The 23,699-nt window shown below is 40.5% G+C and overlaps 1 protein-coding gene across 3 annotated transcripts in view; it reads left to right on the top strand.

Annotated features, from left to right (window-relative positions):
• Positions 1-10,159: 10,159 nt before the first annotated feature.
• Positions 10,160-23,699, top strand: part of zbtb16a (zinc finger and BTB domain containing 16a) — a 157,438-nt gene continuing 143,898 nt past the window's right edge. Inside the window, exons 1-2 of one of the 3 annotated variants that reach the window (XM_042007706.1) lie at positions 10,160-10,237; positions 12,978-14,299. In XM_042007706.1, coding sequence (XP_041863640.1) covers positions 13,062-14,299 — 1,238 coding nt within the window. In that variant the 5' untranslated portion in view covers positions 10,160-10,237; positions 12,978-13,061. Of the gene's footprint in view, positions 10,238-10,441; positions 10,506-10,896; positions 10,982-12,977; positions 14,300-23,699 lie in introns of those variants that run through there. The other 2 variants (XM_042007707.1, XM_042007705.1) reach the window with 2 other exon arrangements.

Genomic DNA, 23,699 nt, shown 5'->3' with positions numbered 1-23,699 from the left:
CTGTATTACTACTGTATTATGTAGTCTAATTATTTTATTATTTAAAAATGTTTTTTAATCTTATTTAATTTAATTCATTAATAAATGCATTTTATCATACTTTTTTGAGCATTTGTTTCATGTATTTATGATTTTGAGTTTTATTCAAATGTCATAATGCCCCTGCAATAAAAATATTAATGCACACTGGACAGTCATGTGACTTTCCTTTACAGGGCAAAACATATCAGTATCAATGGAAAAAGTACCATAAACTAAAAGAAAAGGTTTGGTATCGCCCATCGTTGGTGCAAACAAGGTGGTTGATTCTGAGTTTTTTTTAAGCAGCCTGCATGTAGATAGCATAGTGCATAGTGGGGAAAACTGTGACTGTTTGTCTTATTTCAACACTAAACCATGTTTTTATTTCTAACCATGAGCAGGTACTTCTCCTCTAAACTTAACCATGTTGCTTTGGTAAATATGGCACAACAAATGAAAAATTAAAAAGCAGCAATAAAAAGACTGACTCCAGGCTGAAAACAGGACAGCAATGAATAAGAACCTGTCAGCTGAACGTGTGTTGGGACCAAGTTTACTTTTATTCCATTGGTGTTGTGTTACTCCATCACCCAGGAAAAAGAAATCCACACACGAAGCTTGCACACCCAGTCAGATGTATTTTCTTCATCTGTCTGTTGCACAACATTCAGGATGATCGAATGGTCACATTTTCAGATTAGAAAAAAAAAAAAAGAAATAAAACAGGGTTCTTTCAGCTTGTCAGCTACAGCAGATTTTTATCAGCTGATGGTGTAACAGGTTTATTCGGTTAATTTCAGGATCCAGTGTAATATCCTGTGGTAATACTGGAACTACACAACAGTAAAGAAAACTTCCAGCTTCTGCAGCCCATTTAATCCTGTCGTTTCTTCTTATTATGTCCTTGTTGCAGGCAGAAAATAGGGGAGTAGTAAGTCAGCATTTTCCTAATGATGTGAACCTGTTCACTCATATGGCAATAAAAAACCTTTCTGATTCTGATTCTGATTCTGAGGTATCAGTTTAAACTATTCCAAATGATGTAGAAAGATGTCGGAGAGTGTGTAAATATGGCTGAGTCCATGTATGTCTAATTCTAAATATGCAACAAATAATAAGCTTGGTGTGCAAACGGCTTCAGACCCAGCTGCCACCACAGTCAACGTTAATCGTTGGAGTGATAGGAAACAGTTAATTTCAGCTGAAAAACACTTGCTTTTAATTATGGGTACATTTGTTTTATCGCGGCTGCTTTGTGTATTTTGCATTTTGTATTTGTTTGAAATGTTTATGCACGTCCTCATAAATTACCACTGTGCTCACAAGCTGCAAACCTCTCAGCGGGTTACTGCGAAGGGGCAGTGTCGGGTGATCAAAGTAAGGTCGGATGAATGTCAGCAGTGAAAATGAAGGAAAGTTTAGAAGATAAAGCACAACTTAATTGTTTTACAGGCCTTAAATACTATCTATGATACCATTGCAGTTGTTTTTTTCCTGCGTAATCTCAAAATGAACCAAATACTAACCTTCTATATTGTTCCATGACTGTATCCTGCCGGTGTTCTCTGGTGCACCCTCTTGGAGAATCCTCTGGTAATGAGTATAGTACTTAAGCTAGCATATGAGCAATTATGCTAACAACAAAGCTGGCTGCCTATGCAAACGTGAGATTAAACAGTAAGTATAATATCAGCCTTAAACTCTGTTGATCACAGGGTCCACACAGAGACAGCTGAACACACAACTGGACATGCTCACACTTGCTCGGTTTAGTTTCTGTTTAATAAATAATGTCGTTAGTTGTCAGTTATTGTTGATCTGAGGTTATATTATCCTAAATTTATGTCCTTGTGAGGACCTGATGATTTTTTAAATTATTTTTGATTTGCTCTTATCTGTTAAAACAAAGAAGTGTCTACTTCTTTTTATTTTTAGTGAAATACAAAACACATAGGCATGAAACACTACAGTCTCAACTGCATTCCTCCCTTGACTGATCACATTCACTCCAGCATCTTAACACTACAAAGACTCTGCATGGACCACATGTGGATGTTTGGGATGGGATTCCCTGAAGAAAGTCTGTTAAATACACAGTGAAATCCTTTGATTTGCTGGGGAATGTCTGCAGGTTTCACTCTCACTGTACCTTGCATCAACACTACCTGAAGAGTGGGGGGAGAATTGATCTGTCAGACTCAAATCACCACTTTTCTCTTTCAACCGACGGGATCAGCTGACAGTGGTGAGGAGTCTAAATGGGTTTAGATATGTTAATTATTAATGAGACTACCCTACTGCGGTCCTTTGTGTTTGTGCAGGTTCATGCCAAACTCTGTTATTTTGTGTCACCTGTCGAACCCAAAATAGATTCCAGTCCCGAATCTTCGTAGGACGTCATTAGAAATTTGTAGTTGATAGATGAGAATCAGCATTTTCATGCTTCTGAATTTAGCAAATAACACTGTGGAAAAACAGAGGGGTAGAAGAATGCATAAAGCTTTCACACAAGGGGTTCCTTTTGCCCTTTAGCTTTCATTTCTGTGCTTATGTTGTTGGTTTTTGTTGTTCTGGATTTGTTGTTGTTTTCCTGAATAATCTCCGCTCATAGTTGAAAACACAAGGAATGAATCATCAAGTTAAAGTTGGCTTCCTCTGAAAAATGACAGTGTAACTATGACATTAACAAATATACATCTAGACCTTTTTCTTCTTCTTTTTTCCATCTTTTAACAGCATGACACCATGTGAGACCAGATCATAAATTTCTTCACTAGCATGCAGCATATCCCACTTCTACACTACAGGGCACATTCATTATTTCACTGTCTACAGTATAAATGAGCCAAAGTCTTCTAGCAAGGATGAAGCCACTTGTTCCTTCAGCGTTACATTATTCACTTGTTTTGTGCAGCTCTTTTATTTTATTTGTTTGTTGTTGTTTTGTATTTTTTGTTTCCTTAGATCAAATACTGCCAGCGTATGTCAGTGAAAAGAGTCATTACCACCAGACTTTAGTAGAAAACACATTTACATGGTATTAACTGCATAAATTTGGATTTGACCAATAAAACTGAGTGAAAGGTTGCATCACTGCTGGTTATTGTCATGTTTTAAATCTTTCAATCTAATATCAAGGGGATGCTAAATTTCCTGAAGTCATTCAGGGGAATCTAATCCATGAAAACGTTTAAACAAGAAGGCTTTTTTTTTTCCAGGTACTCACTTTAAAGATGGAGACATTCTTGTAGCTGTGTGGAATTAATCTTTATATCAGATTAATTTGGCCTGTTTTTAGCAACCAGTAACTAAATTATTATTTATTTATTTTTTGGCTTAGAGGTGAGAAAGTGCTCTCTGCTGTTCAGTTGTCCCAAGTTTTCCCCCAATGCTTCATTTTCCATTTCTAGCAACCTTATAATCTTTTAACTGTCCTTTTACCACAGCCATTCTTTGGCTAAAGAAATGATTGCAGAGTCTTAGATCAAGGTATTCTTCATCTGAAACTGGCCAAACAGGTCCAGTTTGTGGGGCTGCCATTCTTTTCCCATTCAAGACAAGAGAAGTATTGATCCAGAGGATTCTCTTAAGCGCTGTAGTTTGTCCTCTGAGGGTGCAGCTGAAGGCTTGGAATGGAGAAGTAAAGAGGCACTTGATAAATAAAACACCTAGGTCAACAAAGCCATTTCACCCATTAACCTGAAGCAGGTTGGGCCATTCTCTGCATGTGTGGAAGTGAGCAAACCTGTAACTTGGCAAACACATAAAGTTTGGTCATTCAGGGGTCAGAATGCTTTGAAGTGATTTATTTTTTAATTTATAAAACACTGGTAGCAAGGGTTTGTTTTTTTTTGGCATCTTTATCCTGCTCTGCCTACATTTATCACCTCTTTCTGTTTCTACCACCATATTTTCTCAAATATTCTAGAGATTTAAGTTAATGATTTGCACCAAAAAGAGCTTGTTAAACAACATAACTATCAACTGGTTGAACTATTTATCGAAGGTTGTGTGCAGTATACTGCAGATAAAATGCGCAATACACACTTTATGTGCAAAACGGGGTCAAAGTAAGATCTCAGTTGAGTCATTTTTGGCTTTACACATGAGCACATGTTGACCAAAAGTACCTCCCGACCAAATCCAGCAAAGGTCAGAGGTGAGGGTCAGGGGTCAGTGAGGCGTGGCCTTAGTGCCAGAGACGCCCCCAGGTTTACACAAATGTAAAAAGAGTCCATTCAGCTTGACTGCGCGGGCAGTTTCACAAAGGTCCACTGTGTGGGGCCTATACACCCCCCCACCAACAAACAGAAACTCATGCAGGCACACACACCTCCTCCAAGCGCCATGCCAGCACAGGATAAGGACAATGGGAGGTTTCTGGTCAGTAGAGCAGTATACATCTTAACCTGAAATACTTTCCGTCATTAGGGAACTATTACCCAGGTTTTCCTGTCACACAGGTTTTTCTTTATAATTTAGATCAGTATGGACCTACAAATCCATTTCTTCTTTTCAAACAAGTACTTAAAATTGGGATAAAGAAATAAAACCACAAGTTTTCGTTTCATACCAGTCTATGGTTGGAGATATGGTTTTGCATGTTATATTTTAATAAGAACTGATTTAAACAGCTTGGAAACATATTTGGTGGAATGGTGCATATGTGTTCTGTTGAGTATTTACAGCAAATAAACCACACATACAAGCCAGTGCAGTGCTGCAGCTCTCTGGTGAGTTTTATATTTCAGCATGACATAAGCATTATTTTAGCACAAAAAATAGAAATAGAAAATAGAAAATAGAAAATAGAAAATGGCTGCCAGTCTCATGGGAAATTGTGCATTTTGTATCAAATAATCAACCAAAAAATTACCAATATTTTATTGTTAATAGAGTGTTTGCTGTAATTTATGTCAGCGTTGTATAGCTATATTTTGGATTTGGCAACAGCGGGTTTTATAAGTCAGTGTGGTGATCGATGTCGTCCATGTTTTCTCATCACATTATTTCTTCTTCTCAGTCCTGCATATCCCTGAAAACTGGCTTCAAATTTAAAACTAACCCTCTGTGGTAATTAAGACTGTCATTAATGGATCAACAGCATTAACTGTTCCTTTCAACTCCTTCTCAATCCTAACTCATCACATACTAGTGCTCAGTGAGCAGCCCAGTGCATCAGTTTCAAACACCCCCCAAAGTACCAAACTTATATACAAGTTTTGGTCTTTTGTCTAGTTTTCTTTATGGGTAATTTAATATTAGAGTAGAAGAAGAAATTAACACCATAGGTCAGCATAAAGTTACAGTCAAATGAATCTCTTATTTGGGAGTCAGTTGACGTTTCCTCTTTTCCATCCCTTAAACTATGAACCACTGCTCATTAACGTGGTGTTAATTTAGCATGTTTTTTTAGTTTCTTTTGAATAAATTTGAAATTTATTTCAGCCTACTTATAAAATTACTGCACCAGCTGTTACAGATCTACTAAAATGTCATGTCTTCCTCAAAACTGTATGATTTAAATTTTATTCTATTTTTATTTATTTATTTACTGAGGGCTTAATGTGATATGTGTAAAAGCCTTTTTATTTGCTTATATTAACAAGTTAATCTGGCTCCACTCACATGAAATAAAAAGCTAGCACAAGCTACACGGAGGAATTAGCCAACAGCTAGCTAGCGGTTGCTACTCCAGTTGATAAAGCAACTGTTAGCCAAGTCACATCCCTGCTGCTGAAGGCAGGGGGTCACTCGCATAGCTCAGAGTCTCTAGAGCCCACTCGCTCTGCTGGATCTGGTCTCAGACATGGTGCCTGCTCGCTTGGGTAGGGGTGCACCAGCTGGCTGCCTGTTAGCTTGTACCAGTTACTTGTGCTAGCATCTCATTTCATCCATTTATTACAGTGTAAGCAAATTAGCTGCGTAGCCCCTACCACAAGTAGCTGTCTGACCTCAGCTTTCTGAGAGTGTAGGTGGTGGTCCGCAGAAGGACAGCAGAAATCCTCCAAAGCCATAGCACTGAAACACTGACATGGTTAAAAACAGGAGATTAAGTGGAGGTGGACTTTAAATGTAATGCTACAGAAAAGGAAATCATACCAATGTTTTTTTTATTCCAATCATCCCATGTCTATGCCAAAAAAAGACATTAAAACTGTGTGAGAACAATAGAAATAATGTCTCTAACCTCTAATTCACTCACACTTAGTCGTACCAGTTAAAAGTAAAACTGCAGTCAGACCATCTTTATCTGTCGTATTATTTTAACATGCAGCGATTATCTGTTTTTATAATTTAGCCCTCATCTTCCTTTCCTTCAGTAAAACGGTGGATTATTGCCAGATTAGGGGAGTGTCTTTTTCTTTATCCCTGGCTAAGCCTGCACAGCATGCAGCTCAGAGTAATGAAGCACTTTGTGATCCATGCCTGTATGAATCTAAAAATTCCCAGAGCACTGCTGTATTTTAAAAGAAATAAGATTTTCTTGACAGCTGTCTTCAAACCTGTGTTATTCATATTTAAAAGCCATAAACTTGTAACTACACATGAAACCTGAACTACTCTGGTAGCAATGGGAGGACAGAAGCAGGTTTTGTTAAGATAATGTTCTTCTGTGTTAGAAACCCAAGAAAATCCTGAAATAAAATATAGCTTACAGTAGTTAAATATCATTCCCAGTCTGGAATTAAGCTTCTTGTTTTTATCAGTCTGACTCCATCATTCTTTGGATTAATTTTGTGTTATTCTGAAGTTCAGATAAATAGGACAACAATTAACTAATTTTCCACCTTATGAACCATCCCAGTTCACAAGTCTAACTTTCCCAGGTACTGAGTCACTTTCTGCCTTGAAAAAGAAAATCAGCACAGACATGAAAACAAAGCATTTCCCAAATGAAGGATGGACAGAAAAAAGCAAACACTGACAACTGACTGAGATTTTATAGAAGAAGCTTTGCTGAAAATGTCCACTTGTCTGTTCCAGGTTATTTAAAAAGTGAAATTTATCATCTCAGGAGGACTTAAAAATATTGTCAATCAAATGTATGCCAGGACCTACTGCTCTGAGTTGGGTTTATTGTTTTCTTCTCTAGAGGTGCTGTCAGTTGATGAGTGATAGAACCTGCCGAGTGATCTGTTGCAGACGCTGAATGACCTCCGTCCGCCTCAGAAAGTCGGCTCTGATCTGACTTGTCCATTGCTTCAGTTTTATCAGCCTGAGTCAGGGAGTGTTGATGTGAGCCGGAGGTGCGAAGGTGGCTAACATCATCAACCTGGACGATGAGGCCCTCCCACCTTCGTGTCCTTACTGCAGCTGCCTTGTAAATGATTGTGCTTTTACCACTGTGTTAATTTCATATTTAAAACTAAGCAGCCCTGTTAAATAAATAAAAAAATTAAGCAGTTTGTTTCCTTTTTTCACGTGCAAACTGTAGTATCTGCATGAGAATGTGTGCACAGAAAAAAATGTCAAAGTCACATCTGATTGCACAAACTACATGGAATAATGGTGATATACTCAAGGCTTACTTGAAAACTTTTCGGTTTTGGTTCCAGATAAAAACTTAGGAGCCTCAGTAATCCAATTAGATCTGGGGAACATAGACGCCAATACCAATGAATAACAATTTACCCCCATATTCTCCTCTTCTTTCCTAAGTTTGGACAATTTGTGTTTGTTAATTTGAGAGAGTAAGAGCTCGGAGCATTTAGAATGCAGAGAATTAAAGCCATGGCTAAAAGGTTGCCTTGAGTCATTATTAAAGCAAACACATCATTCATGTTTATGTTAAAAAAAAAGCTCTGTTTGCTTTTAGTAGAAAAGACTTAAAGAATTTTATCAAGGCAAATAATTCTGAGTTGTCGCACACACTGCATCTCTGACTAGAAGAAGTGGAAAATGAAAGAAGTGTGTAATGCAGATCATTTAATCTGTTTTTATGTGTATAAAACAAGAAAAGGAACTTCCAAATTATTCTTAATGCAGTTTCTTTCTAAAAAAAAAAGAAACTTCTAGTGAAGCATCTGTGGCAGAAAAGATGAGGAAAATGTGACTCAATCAAAATGATTTTTTTCCAGAATTCTTCACATGCCGACGTACCCTGATCCCCACACTGGACCCAAGTCTGGCTGTGGCACACAAAACTGCTCCCTGTACCAAGTGCTGTATTTAACCCACAATCTGAATAAAGAGGTGCCTTAGGATACAAAAAACATGTTAATACTGAATTTTTCCAGTCATCCCAACAATGTTAGCTTACATTTCTGTGTCATGGGGTAGCCGTGGAACAAAAGTTGACCTGTGCTTCTGTCACATGGGACCAAGCAGGGTGTGACACACTCGAACTTTGACATGTATTTAGCTCATGACATGAGAGACACATCTTTCTGTCCAATGCTGTCTCAAGAAGTTTCGATTTCTATCACAAAACACATTTCTTGCTTTTCAGTGCACTTAAAAAAATAACTTAATCTAATTTCATGGAATTTTTTGAAACTAGGGTGAAAAAAGTCTTTGTCAGCTTTTACAGGCAAAAAAAAAAAAAAAAAAATAGTTGATGAATTGTACTGGAAGTTGATGGGATTTGTTTGTGGAGTTTTACATTAATGTCAGCCAGGATACGTACATGATTCAAGTGTTTTCAGTGTCTGCATCCTTCCACTTTGTCCCTGTTTGGAGTAGCTAAGCATAGGATTGAGTTTTTTTGGGGCTGGTACCAATAATGGTGCAAACTGTTGTATAAATAAAATAAACCTGAATTTGTGTTGGTCAGCAGAAACTCAGGTCTGTATTTAGTGTTGTGTTTTGCTGTGAAACCAGTTTCATCTTTCACATGACCATTGTTTAGTTGTGTTGTCAAGTTCCCTGTAGCCAGGGGTGATAACTCACTTTGTTTATAGTGACACATGAGTAATAAAATCTATTATTTTCTACTGATCTTAGACAAGAAAATCAACTCCACTGGCTGTGGAGTTATTTCCTCTGATTACTTTAACACTCAATTTTTAAGTTAATTTTTGTTCTAGCCTTACTTTTATTAAAACAAAAATCTAAGATTTGAAGTAAATAAAGAATTGTTTCGTGTTCATGTTCTTGGTATCCAGGGACCTCAGATGTTTTCCCAGGGTCATAAAGTTACTGTGCTTCAATAAAAGGTTGAGAAACGTGAGATTTTTATCTATTTTCCCCCATCTAACAGAGGATAGCGCCATGATTCCAGCATGATGACGACGAACAATGATTCCATGCACACAGAAGCCATTTCAACAACAAAATAATTTCTAAACACGAATCTTAGGACTAAATTACACTTCCAGCCTTCTTTTAGGAGCAACAGTTGAAAATAGACACCATTGTGCTGTTTTATTATCCATTTCTTTAGGTGATTATGTCTACTTTTTCAGCCCTCTTAAGGATTAAAAGGTTAATGATGGAGCAGTGGTGAATTAAAAGTAGTTGGGAAAGGGCGAAATTCCTTGGATGTGTGAGAATGACTGTCATGAAATAAAGCAAAAACATTTTCTCCAATTTTACATAAAAACTAATATCACAAAGTTTTCTCAACCCACTGACAAACTATTTGACTAGACTACAACATCCAAGCATTTAGTGCTTCTGTTTTGAATTTTGAGCCACTTCTTGAATATTTAAAAATTTCTAGAAATTTTCATTTGACTGCTTCCTTGTCCTGTTCAATCCACTGTCTCTTTTGTGCTTTGCTAAAGCAAAACTTAATGAAGGTAACATGTTGGGGTGTAGTGGACTTCAATGCCCCCCCCTCCCCACACACACACACACACACACACACCCCAACATGATGTTTTTTTCCCCCCCAAAGGGCCGCCAAACCATAAAGTCAGCCCTTGGCAGGAGCTGGAGAATAACTGGAGGTGGTAAGCTACTGTATGTGTGCTGAAACAGCTGGAGAGAGGGCACTGCCAGTACAGTTAGGCAGCCGTTTGACATGAGACAGCCCCCTAGGTGTCTCACTTTGTCAGTGTTTGTATGGACCGGAGCGCAGGGCCGGCTGCCCGCGCGCCCGCGCGCCTGCCTGCTGATCGTCTGGCTGCCTTGACGTCAGCGCCGTGTTGATTTGCTAAGGCGAGAGAAGAAAGGAGTTAGTGCGTGTTGAGAGAGCGGGTACTGCGAACTGCCTTACTATGCTGTAGCCCCAATCCCCGTACACTATACGGAGTCAAACCGTGCAACTTAGGTGAGTACCAACCCGGGCTAAATGCAGCTGCAGTTTCCCAGCGACAAGTGCTAAACCCGCTACTCTGCATGCGTCTATCGTTTTTTTCTCTATATACTTTCATTCACCATATGGATGTTTTCATGCATTTACGGCGCTGATGATCGTTCGCTTGTCCTCGGTCAACCTCTTGCTGAAGTTACCAGCAAACGCGACTTTGGCACGCGAGTTGGACCTGCGCACCCGGAGTTCTGGCTGAAAACAAGTGTTTACCTGATTGCGCTGCAAGGTGATGAAGTTTACATTAACGCACGGTAGCATGTTGTAGAAATGTTACGGTTGACGTAACCCCCCCTCTCCACCTCTCCCTGTCTGGTTAGTATTCTGGAGATCGCAGTCATAGGACGTGAGGTCTGACCGTCTCACCGGGAGCCAGACAGTTATGACGCCGCGATGCGTTGTCACTTTAATTTGGGAAATCGCTTTTGCTAGTTTTGGTGGAAATTCTGCATCTTTTGGTCTTTTTTTTTTTTTAAAGCAGCGACAGCCTTTCCCGTCCTTGTGTCTGCAGACGCACCAGTGTGGCTTATTTAGCCCTGATTACATCATGATGAGAACTGGAGACTCTTGGGTCTTCAGACACGAAACAAGCCCACATCCAGTCTCTGTACCTGTACTGTCAGGCTGTAATTGACTGACAGGCAACTCGATGTTTGATCGGTTACCGATAATCGGTTTGCTGTAGCACGCGCAGCACCCTGTAAGGTGGGCAACTGGTAACACATGCATTGGCAAATTGATTTGTTATCGAATCTGTGAGATCTCTCTCTTCCTCCTTTCACTCCTTTTTCTCAGACCTGCCTGTCCTGAACTGTAACGCGGCGGCGCTGCCTAAAACAAAGTCCACCTGCGGTGATCAGAGCTGGTTTGGATCCTGGCTGCTGCCTTGTCTCGTGCATACTTTTTATTTTCTTCTTCTTCTTTTTAGCAGGCTCAGCCTGAAGCATCTGTCCCTTCTTTTGTTTTTATTGCTCTCCCCACGCTTGTTTTCTGTCAGTGTAGGCTCACGCGTGGAATATTGAACGCAGTTTATTCTTGTTGTGTCTGGCGTGTCGCGGCGCGCAGCGGCAGACAACTCGTGATCAGATTGATCATGTTGCCTTCCTGTGAAGTCTGCTTAATTTGGCTATTGTCAGCGATCTATACAGCCCTCTGGGTGAGAGAATCTCTCAAGGCTTTTATGCACTTTAGTGCTTTTTCTTTAGCATTTTCTGTAACGTTAGGTGTAATTTGAATGTCCGATATTAATGCCGTCTAGACGCACGCAGTCCTGCTCTTTATTAAAAGAGACCAGACGAAGTCTGCCCCCTACAAATAGCAACTTTACATCGCGATCTGGGTAAAGCCGCAGCTTGAGCGCAACAAGCATTGATCATTTACGAGGCCATAAATCGGAGCTATGGGCAAACATGTAATAAAGATAATGTAGGGTTGAAGGCATGATCTCTACTTACTGAGAAGGCTGAGTCTCAGTTAGAGGAAAACCCGGTGGTTTCATCATTACCTTCCATCTAAAATCGATTTATTCAGTTATCCAAGAAGACAAAGTGCCTTTTTTTCTGTCATTTTTATCTGTCAATTTTATTTTTATCTGCAAATTCAGATGTTTGTGGGTTTGTGTCTGAGATTAGAAATGCTCCTTATAAAAAAAAAAGAACTTATATTTGAATCCAGAGTCTATGGAGACGGGCTGGAAGTGTCCAACTTCTCTTTTTATACTTTATTTAAAATAGTTTATAACTAAATTATTTTATTTATTTATTTATTTATAAAAAGGTTGAAAACATATAAATTGCTCAAATATTGTTCAAATTAATTTCAATGGGCTCACCCAGAATGTGGGTCAGTGGAGGTTTAACTGGTTGTCATTCATTCTTTCTGTCATGTATCTTTGATATATTCTTTTTATTATTTTTTCAAATTAAACTTAAAAAAAAGCAGAATTTTAACATGAAAGTTACAGAAATGGCCATTTATTGGAAGTGCATGCAGTGGTGACTGTTAATTTAATCTGAGCCTGTTCTCATTATTTAGTGTGGGTCAAACATGCTTTAGAAATGAGCCGGAGCAACATGTGGCCCTGTTAACTTGAATAATGAAATTACCAGCAGTCACAGACACTGAGATTTTCAACATTAGTGACTGAAAGCAGAGCGGGGCGTTTAGTACAGCAGTGTTTTGTAGCATTCGCCTCATCCTGCTTTCTTTTCCACCCATTTCTGCTCTCTGCTCCCGTCTGTGATGAGAATACTGAGTAAGATGCTATTTAATTTCAGAAAGGCTGCTGACGGTCTTTGTGAGCCAGGCAGCAGTGAAAGCCCACAATTCACTCTTGTTTAACTGGTTGTACATCCCCATCAGATAAGCAAATGAAGACATCTTTTTAACATAACATATGTTGGACTGATCTGTATGCAGGATGAGCCTGTTGGACAGCTAACAAACTGTCTCTTTTAGGAAATAGGGCAAATACTCCGCTGATTAAAAAAACCCCAAAACAAAGCCGCTGCACAGGCTGTTTACCATCCTTACAGGATATTAGTTAGTTCAGATTTCTGTGGCTCTATTTTTGCCATTTACTACATAAATTTAGTCAAATTAAGTGTGTTTATCTGAAAGTTAATTTAAAAGAGATGAATATTTTTCTGTTTCATGATGATTTATCAGAGGTGATTTTTCTTATTTCTGTTTTTATGTACAGGTTTCATCTTGTTTGTTTACAAAAACCTCTGCTGAGCGGGGAAGGCAAGCCTCATGAGTCGGCCTCGTGGATTGCATCAACATAATGGATTTAACTAAAATGGGTATGATCCAGCTCCAGAACCCCAACCATCCAACCGCCCTGCTGCAGAAGGCCAACCAGATGCGTCTGGCCGGGACTCTGTGCGATGTTGTCATCATGGTTGACAGCCAGGAGTTTCATGCTCACCGGACTGTGTTAGCCTGCACCAGCAAAATGTTTGAGATCCTCTTCCACCGCAGCAGCCAGCATTACACTCTGGACTTTCTTTCACCAAAGACTTTTCAGCAGATTTTGGAGTATGCTTACACTGCCACCCTCCAGGCCAAGGTGGAGGACTTGGATGACCTTCTGTATGCAGCAGAGATCTTGGAGATTGAGTACTTGGAAGAACAATGCCTCAAGATCCTGGAGACCATACAGTCCTCAGATGAGAATGATGTAGAGGTAAATGCCAACGATGGGAGCACAGAGGAGGATGAGGAGCGCAAAGGCCAAAATGGAGCTAAGAACTCCAAAAAGCATTCCATGGGGAGCCCCTGTCTGCCAGGTACCCAGCAAGTCTCCAACATGTCCGGCATGGTAGATCTGAGTCCCTCTGTCTCCACTTCCTTCAGCGTCTCCAACCTGAGTCCCACCAAAGCCGCCGTGGACAGTCTGATGAGTATTGGCCAGTCTCTGTTGCAGCAGGGCTTTGGTGGTGAGCAACTTGTCCATGGCAACTCCCACCACCTGATGACTGATATCAAGACTGAAATGATGCAAGTGGACATGGGAGGCAATGGCCATGAAAGCCCTCAGAACATGGAGTCCAGTGCCTCCAGCAATGGAGAACGAAGCGGGGAAGACAGGAACCGAGACGGCCCTGGAACACCAACCAGGAGCAGCGTTATTACCAGTGCTAGAGAACTGCATTACGTCCGCGATGATGGCATGGGAGACCAGCAAGCTGAAGTCGGCCAGATGGGTTTGGAAGCTATGGCTGGCATGACAGAGAAACATCTGGCCTCGCTGTACTCCCTACCTATCAATCATAAATCAGATGCCATGATGTCCATGCCAGTATCCATGGCCTCAGCCCTCCCCATGTCCCCAGCCCTGGCTATGTCTATGGACCTGAGTGCCTATGGGGGACTCCTGCCACAGAGCTTCATCCAGAGAGAATTCTTCAACAAGCTTGGGGAGCTGGCAGTGGGCATGAAACCAGACGGCAGGAACCACCATGAGCGTTGCAATGTTTGCGGTGCAGAGCTACCAGATAACGACGCTGTGGAGCAGCACAGGTAAGTCAACTCTCGCTGTTTGCTAGTCATATTGCTCTGGATATGTGTAGTCCTTGTCAGCTTCTCAGCATAAGCCCCTAACATTTAAATCCAACAAAGTATTTATGACTTATTTATGGATTACTTGTACTATCTGCGAAAGCTTTCAGTAATTTTTCCTCAGAAGGCAAGCATCTCTTTGTCCTACTTAAGCTAAAACCAGTCATTTTTATGTCAGAGCTTGCAACAACTAACAGAACAATCCCTCCTCATATCTGTTAAGCTGCATTTAAACCTGACACATCCTTTTTTCAATGGCTCGACCTGTGGTTGTGTGTGGCTGACAGCTCAGGTCCAGAGATTCACTTCTTCAGTAACTGCCAAGACGGCCCAGGTGACTGCCGAAGCAGTGCTGTCTTAACATTGTCCAAGGCCATTAGTCACACCTTCCAAGACGTGGGCGGCAGCTATCACATACATTTACCAATGTGGAAGCTCCTCATCCAGGACCCGGTTCCCCTCCCCTTTCCCATAACTGCACAAGGGGGTCCCTTATTAGCTTGATAATTGGAGTAGACGGTCAGCTCAGGAAATGAGTGCTGAACCTGGGCCCTGAAACAAGAAGGTAGTTCTAGGACAGGGGAGTGGCAGGGTACAAGCACTCTGTCAGGCAGTTCATATAAGTAAACCCAAAGCCCAGGTTATTTCACAGAAAGTACTGAAACTAGAAAGATGCGTTAAATGCTCTCCATTCGTATCACGTTGCTGTACATATTTCAGAGTGTATACACCTTGTACAATGTTGTTGCATCACCTCTTTGTGTATTTTGTAGTCAGAGTGCTTTTTCTCCCCCTAAACTAGAGACCTTTTCTTACCTTGAAGGCCACCTTCTCACCCTGCAATGTTTGCTTAAATCAATAGGAATGCACTGTGGTTAAAGTTCACTTGAGGATTTGCGCCCCGTTCCATCATTCTTCAGCCAGTATCTTGGCATACATGGCTTTCAGCTGGACTGTTTCAGTCCAGTTTCTTCTGTTTCTAGATCTGTCTCATGGCTATTTTAAGAAAAAAATATATTACAGAAAAAATATTAATAGCTTTTTTTCTACAATATTTAATAACAGGGAATTTGGTCACTACGGCATTTGCAATTACCTCGGAACGTGGACACGCATGTGGCCTTCATCACAAGTGCACATTGTTCATTAAATAAAGCAGGAATTTCTGCATAAACTGCCACAATGTTCATCTTCAGGGGGAGAAGAATAAAGGAACTGTAGAGGTGGCTAATGATGAGCTGAAATATGCTCTTCAGCCTGCGCAAAGGGGACAGTAATGTCGTCTCACAGTGTTAATGGACAGCCTACATTAGCTCTGTCTTGAGAAAAGTCTAGCGTGTGAAACAGTTGCCTGTGTTTCAAGAGGAATTTCATCAATTCGCTCAAGCTGGGAAATCTTGTATCAAAGGAGATTTCCAAACCGTTTCATGCATTGATCTTCCTGCCTCGCCCCATAGCATACTAATGGGTTAATTTAGACTGGTTTATACACCGACACGACACTGTTTAATATTGCGTGTGCTGTCCTGACAGCCTCCTGAAGTGTAGAAATCAAACATTGCATCATCCACAGTCCGCACTTGAAAAGCTCCGCACTGCTGGTCTGAGATGCTTGATAATTCAGACGCTCGTCGTGTCCTCACACATTCCTCTGGGGGTCATTTGATAGCATATCAAGTCAAGGCTTTTTTTCTTCTGTTTTTGGCCTGTCAAATCACAGATTCTTTTGATGTGTATACATGATGTTTTATTTCAGACAAGTGGAGTCATGTTCCCTTTGGCTAATTACACTTCATTTCCCAGCAGCCTCTGTGTCATGGTCACCGCTGATCCTGCAAAAAAACACATAAAAACGTTGGCAGAGTTGACTTGGTGCAGGCAGGTCAAGTCAAACATGAGTATAACTGTTTCCAGATGTGGCGCAGGTCAGTGGTGTGAGGTGTCTGTGCTTCTATGAATGCATACCCACTTCCTGTATAAATCTGGTCTCTGCTCCCCTTCATTCCTCTGTGTCCTGGGTTATTTCATGAAGAGCACCACACCTACACTATCAGCACCCGTTTCATGTAGATAAATCAGTCAGTTACTTCTAAATCTAGTCTAACGTACGTTCAGAAAAGCCATTTTCGCATTACTCCTTAAAGAAGAAATTTGTTTTATTAGCTAAATTTGTTTAGCTAATAAAATCACTATCAGCACCCTTGGTTTCTGTTTCATTAACATGTGTTTAAGGTCCTCAAATTATGTCATCAAATCATTTTCTTCCAGAGAAATGGAAGAAGGCAGAAAAACGCTAACGTTCCTGCAGCTCATCTGACGACTTTCACACCACCTCCGCACTAATGAGCCACGTCTTTATTTCAGAAAGGACTTTGTTTGTTCTTCTTCTTCTTCTGTTTATTTGTTTTTGGGTTGGAGTCAGGTTGTGTAAACTTATGAGCAGTCAGCATCCTGTCTGCAGGACACATTGGTCCAGATAGTGGACTCAGTTCGAAGAAGTACGGAAAAAAGTTTGACTAAGCTAAGCTAACCATTGCTCAGAAGAGGAGCCATGCCAGAGCAAATTATTGCTAAATCAGCTCAAAGCTTAGAAATTTCTCTATATCCACATTGTAGTGTTTGCCATGTCATCCTACTTTAACAGAGGTTAGCATGGTTTACTGTTAGCATGACCCGTTAGCAGCTGAAAGCACTGTGGCCACTGTCTATAGCAGGCAAGACTCCAAGACCTCAAAGGTATGTTAGAAAACCCCACAGGAATGAGAAAAAAGATGATATATAATATAAACTGTAGTAAATATTGAGTAAAGAAATGCATGGTGCTGGGGGCTAATTCTGTGGAGGCTGGCTAGGATAGGAGAGGAAAAGAAAAATCCCTCTGTTTGGTATTCCAACCACAGCATCCAATTCACTAGAACTGGCCTTGGGTTTATCTCTTTCACTTAATCGTCCATTCTCATGCAAATGACTGACCCTGGCTGTAATGTACATCCTATAAGTGAGGGAAAAAAGAGCATTTTGAGCCTATAGCCTTTAAACATGACTGATAACTATCAATGCTTTACTTCCATCTTTTCATAAGAACACTTTGTATTTTTTTTCTTCTTCTCTTGTTTGGAAGATTCGGGTGCATGAAAGGGAAACAACTTAACTCGGTGTCTTGTTATTTCTCATGTAGTTATTAATAGCTTTGTCATTATTAATTTGAACATTATTCTTTTTTTCCCCAGTTGTTGAAGGTGGTATTGGGGTTTAGGAGCTTTGGAGTAGGGGAAATAATCACCCCCACATTAACCTCTGCACGTGCACCCACTCGTGTTCATTACTTTCCACACACAGTTCTCCTCAGAAGTAGCAGCCTGCGCTCACTCTTCCATTTCCTCTCCTTTTGTGGCAAAGGGGTACGGAGGGCACTCTAATACCCCCGGCCCCAGGTGTTTAAACAGCGAGCCCAAGGCCCTTATCTGTGCATATCAGAGTGAGACAGATAACTCTTGGCAGTCCTTCTTAGTAAACCCAGAGCAGATTGAGCCCAGATAGCAGTCCATAGCATTTGTTGCAGGTGATAACAATGTATGTGCGCGCACACACACACACACGCACACACACACACCATTATTTCATATATATATATATATATATATATATATATATATATATATATATATATATATACACACACTCCTGTACACTTAGTTAAGGTCAGTGGAAGGAATAAAAGGTGAATAAAAGGTGTTTCCTGACACTTGTGCACTTTGGTCACTATCAACCATTAACCACTGATTTTTTGTTATATTCCCAACATGAATGACTGGTCATGTATGAGGTTTAAATGGCTCATACATGCACTGATATAGTAGCTGTGATTAGTGAAATGTTTGAAGATCGTAGTTTTAGAAAATATCAGTCCATTCATTTTCTTTACCTGCTTTATCCAGTTCAGGGTCTATCCAGCTGCTATCAGCTGAAGGGTCGGACACTTTTGGGAAATAACAACCTGCAACAGATCTTATTAAAAATCATGCTTAGAAAGCTAAATCATGTTGATTAACTTCCTTTGTTGGGTTACAATATTGTGAACAAGGAGACATAAAAGCCTAAATCTGAGTGTTTATTTGCTTGACATGAAGCTGTAGCGGTTCATCATCTCATCTCAGCTCCACTAAACCCCACCCTAACTGCTGTTAATTAACCACCAACATTTTGGACCTTGATGCTTCACATCAGACACTTCAGATAGCAGGGGGGCAGTTTTTCTGATCCAGCTGGTGATCTGGAACAAGGGTGGGAAAGCTTTTGTCCCTAGGTAGCCATATTGACTTTGTTTAGCCAACCAATGGGACAAACATTTGAAAAATGAACTAACACAATTCAAACTAAAACTATCCTGCAGAAACGATGAAGAAGAAATGGGCTTGCTCTGCTGGCTCGTACATCATCACATTGCTACACTGGCTACGTCATGGATGATGACGGCTTCATAAAAACTATTCTGTGTGGCAGGTGGAAGACACACTCTGGGTTTTTTCTTCTTTTTCCCGCCGTGACAAGATTGTAGATGTTCCTTGTTGTTGTAATCCTTGAAAATAGCGACACTTTGTCTATGAACTTGTCTGAAAATATTTAGCTGTCCTCTCGGTAAATAATGTGACATTCTGAGTTTCTTTTTTTTTTCCTGAAGAGATTGTTTTCTTTTAATTTCTTTAAGATCATATTTTTAATGTAGACCAGTTGCTGTTTTTTTCTTTTTTCTTTTTTTTTTTTTCTTTGTAGAAAAAAATAACTGCACCCATTTTGTGTCGTGTCTTGTCCTCAGACAGCAATAGAGCTCATCGAATGGCAGGTCTAATACAGTGAATGTTAAAATTGGTCATCTTTTTTTGCAGTTAGCAGCTAAATAAGTCTCAGCAACACCAAACATTGTAAATTGGCTCTTTCCACTTTTTAGGTTCTCCAGGTTGTGTGTAACACAATTGCCAATAACAATATTTGTTTATCTCTGCATGTTTGCTGAAAAAGGTATAATGCTGAGAGGTGACGGACATCCGGAATAGCATGTGCAGAAGCCCTCAGACAGTAGTGTTAACAGCACTATTAGAGCTCTTCGGTAATATCCTCTGCTGGGCCTCATAACAAAACAAGCAACCCACTGAGGTTGAAAAATGGTAGATATTTGTGATTTGAAGCAGATTAGATATGTTTCTTTAATGTCTCACTGAATGCAACATGTCGTGGAGTAAAAAGAACTAGAAGAGCAGCAGGTTTGTGGTCCTAACCTGTAAAACTGCAAGCATTTTCCTGCTTCCTGAGAGCAGCCTGGCAACAAAGCATCCATTACATGGCAGTGGATTACCCCTATTTGAAATCACTCAGTGAGCTTAGTCTCCCCGGCTTGCACTCGGAGGTACAGTACATGTTGGTGTAATAATCCAATAGTACAAAAAAAGCCTCACTCAACAAAAACACCTATCCAAGAACCACCTAAGCCACAGACAACAGCACAGGGCTTATTCAAGTCTGTCTGCCACATCGTCTCTCTTTTTATCCTCACACAGGTGCTTTTTCTGCCCTTATTGGAGGTGCAGTGTTTGTTTATGCCCCTGAGGAACTGCTGCTTTGACCGGGCCCATGGTGATGGCCACAGCCGAGGCAGCTGCTGGCTGAGGCCCAATTATAGACAGGCTTTAAAAGGCTCTGGTTGAACCGTAAAGATTTACACCGCCATCGCTCTGATCTCAGATCTGGGCTCTGTCCTCACTGTCAGGATAGGGAGATGTATCGATTAAAGACTTAACACAGGAGGCTACATCATGTGGAATGGCCTGCACACACACCTTGGTGCAGATCAAGCCTTTTATTGTTATGCAGTCATGCGATATCATCAGGTGGCGATATAGAAAAGGCTTTTTATTAAGAGTAGAATGTGGAGGGATGGCAGGAAAAGAAAAGAGCATTGCGGTGAGATGTTGGTGAGGTTGTAATATGCAGAAAGTAGCTGTGGCCATGGAGGGAGGCGATCTAATCAGCAGGGTGATTAGATCGCCTGTCTCTCTCTCAGATAAGACCAAAGGGAGGTGTGCATGCAATAAAAGTTAGCAGCGTGACTTGGTGAAACCAGCTGCCTCTGTGTGGCTAATGCCGCTTGCCAGATTTGGCCCTTCTTTGGTGCGGTATGGCTCAGACTGCTATGAAATAAAGCCTTTATTTTTAGTGGCTGTGGGGACCTCCATGGGCTGGAAAGAAGAGTAAGGGTCACATACAGTACTTGAAGTTAGAGTTGTTTCTGGCAATGCAAGGGTCAGGGATGTTACTGCTTTGTTATTTGTGAAAAGCAGTGTAGGGGCTCAAGAGGGGATCCTAATTACAGCTGTTATCAGGTGACATGCAAATGTGTTATTGGCCTTAACTTCCTGATGTTTATCTGGAGTCCCAGAAGCTGCAGTGAGTTCTGCCAGGAGAGCCCTGTTTATCTGTAAATACACAGACATTTGTGCACAGAGAATGTAAACAGTAAATACGGTTCTTTTCTACATTTTGGAAACGTCTATTAGACTCAACAATTCTGTATTTGATGGCAAACATTTTAACTGTATTAAGGGCCATGCATTATTGTCAGTTTTACCCATTAAAAAAGACAAAGTCAATGGAAATAGAATGATGTGGTCTTAAAGCTCAGTGGGTTTTAGTTCTGGTTCATAGAGCCTTTCCTCTGTTCTCCTAGACCTCAACGCTTTGGGTTCTAATCCCATCGATATCCCATTAGCACCCCCTCTCTGGGTCCCCGTCACATGAAAGAAGATGCGTCGGTTCCTTCTCTCTGATTCCATCGCTTTCTGTGTGGAGGACAGCTGCAATGAGTAAATGTGCTGCAGCCAAAGGGCCAGTCCAAATGTGCCTACAAATGCCCTCTGAATGTGTGTATGTATATGTGCATGTGTGAAAAAGCTGCCACCTCAGAGGCCTCCCACCATCCCTGGGAAGTATCGAAACTGGAGCCCTTGGTGGCTTCCAGCAAGAGAGTTTCTAATTAGCCTCTTTGTTGCCACTTGAATGGCTTGCCAGAGATTGGTAAGGGGCCCCAATGGAGTGATACCAGCGTGCTATAAGCTGGTCATAAAAATGACCCCCAACCTTCTCTCCACCATCACCTGTCACAAAAGAGCTCTCAGGTAAGTAAATGAGGACATAGCCACAACTTATAGGCTCAACAGGTGAAATTGAGGCGAAACGCTGTTAATTCCAGATTTGAGATAATTAGGCTGCACGCACTCGTGAAGCTGAAACTAGTCTCAGTTTGTCAAATAGTTTGATATATTGCAGAAAAATACGATGTTAACACCTTGTTGTCCCTGTAGGAAAATTAGTCTTGAGCTCAAATGATGTATACATATAAACCTGCACAGTTACAGCAAAAGATAACCACAATAAAAATAATTCACCCAGCTCCCCAAACGTCCATTAGCAGTTCCAAATAACACACGTCACCAACTGTAATGTAAAACACTGAAACTCTGACGCAACACCTTCAGTCTCATGTTTAAAATGAAAGGAATGATGTGGACGCCCTGATGTTCACAAAACATGGCTGAAAGTGTAGGCAAGCATTAATACTTAGAAATGATTTTGTTGGTAAAGGTGATCTATGACATCTCTGTGCAGGAATCATTGTTAGCATGTTGTACAAGAACATGCATATTAACCTTATTATTGAGAAGCTATTCTTCTTTTACTTTGGAAATGACTTTTTAGCCATTTTTAATGAAAATATGGCCGGTACCTAAGTTGTAAAAGGTTGTGATGGTATTTTTTTTAAGAATTTCTAAACACAATTTTTTTCAGTGGATCAATTTGTAATAACTTTTAATTAATTTTTTAATAAAAGAGAGATCATTATGAGTCTTACCTCAATCAGCTGCTTTACTAAAATCCTGTTTCAATATAAATATATGATAAAACATTAAAAATATAACGTGGAACAGTGAGAAGGGATTTTTTTTTACTGCTTTGAGTGCTTTTAAGTTAACTTCTCGCTATACTTGTATTTACACTGTAATGGATGTAAATACCTCCTCCATCACTGCTTCTAGTGAAGAGATCAGTTTAACATGCAGTTTTTAAGTAATATGCAAACGTGATTAACTAGAAATGTCTCACTAACGCAGCTTTAAGCCAGATCTTCTACCTGAATGACTTATTAAATGAAAATATTTCCAACTTTCCACTGTGAGAACAAAAATAAATTTCAGACATCTTTGAATTAAAGCAGGCAGGTGAAAGTGTTGCTAAAACGGTAGAGACATAAAACTTGGTAGCGGCCTTAAAACTAATATCCAGATTTTTTTGGCTTTGGCTTATGCACGGTATACATCCCCATGTTTTGAAATCTCTGAAACACTGTAAATATTTAATTCAACATTATCAGCATAAAAAGACACCAATAGGATTTAAATAAACTCTGCTAAATTTATCTTTGATGGTGATTTTTTCCCATTCAACAACTTTCCAGTGAGGGTTGGACTCCACCAAGGCTGCCCTTTGTCACGATTCTGTTCATAGTTTTAATGGACAGAATTTCAAAATTTATGGGCGAGTCTATTTTTGCCACTTCACGCACCCAAAATACATCAGTTCTGCAGATAGGGGCAGACAGGAAATCAGACACTGGAGCGGTGTAAAAGTTTTTGCTATTTTTCAAAATAAAAGACCTGGAGCAGGTTTGCGCTGCTGAACCATGAAAACATTACATGTTTAACCGGTCAGGGTGTTGCAGTGTTTTTTATTTTTTTATATATATATTTTTTTTAATCATAGACGACTAGACATTTATCCTGTGATTTCGTGATCTCGCGGTGGACTGCACTTGTGGACGCTCCACACCTGGCACGCTCCCGATTTAAAATGAGTGAGAAGATCGGTGATCTGGGAGGGGCTCAGAGTAGAGCCGCTGCTCCTCCGCATCGAGAGGAGCCAGATGAGGTGGCTCGGGCCTCTGGTCAGGATGCCTCCTGGCAGCCTCCCTGGTACTGGTTTTATTTATATTATTCTTATGTTGACATGTAATTACGTCGTGTCACAGGTGATCTACACTCCTAGCAGCAGACAGAGCGCGCTTTGGAAACTGTGGCGTTAACCACCTGTAAGTCAGATAAAAGTATCTGGTTAAAGATCCGCTGTTATTCCATAAAAAGTGGAGGAGTTTCCTGCTCTGCTGTACTACGAACTTCATGTCCATCGGGAAACAGTCTCCTCGTCATCATTTCTGAGGCAATTTACTGGTTAAAATTAACGTCTTGCATTCAGCTTCCATCTCTTAACGCTTGTAAACTAGCTAGCTAGCTAGCTGCATACTCCCTGCTCTGTT

Source organism: Melanotaenia boesemani, chromosome 15, assembly GCF_017639745.1.
Source record: "Melanotaenia boesemani isolate fMelBoe1 chromosome 15, fMelBoe1.pri, whole genome shotgun sequence".
NCBI lineage: Eukaryota > Metazoa > Chordata > Actinopteri > Atheriniformes > Melanotaeniidae > Melanotaenia > Melanotaenia boesemani.
The sequence above is the reverse complement of the archived record's forward strand: the minus strand, read 5'-3'. Positions and strand labels throughout refer to the sequence as shown.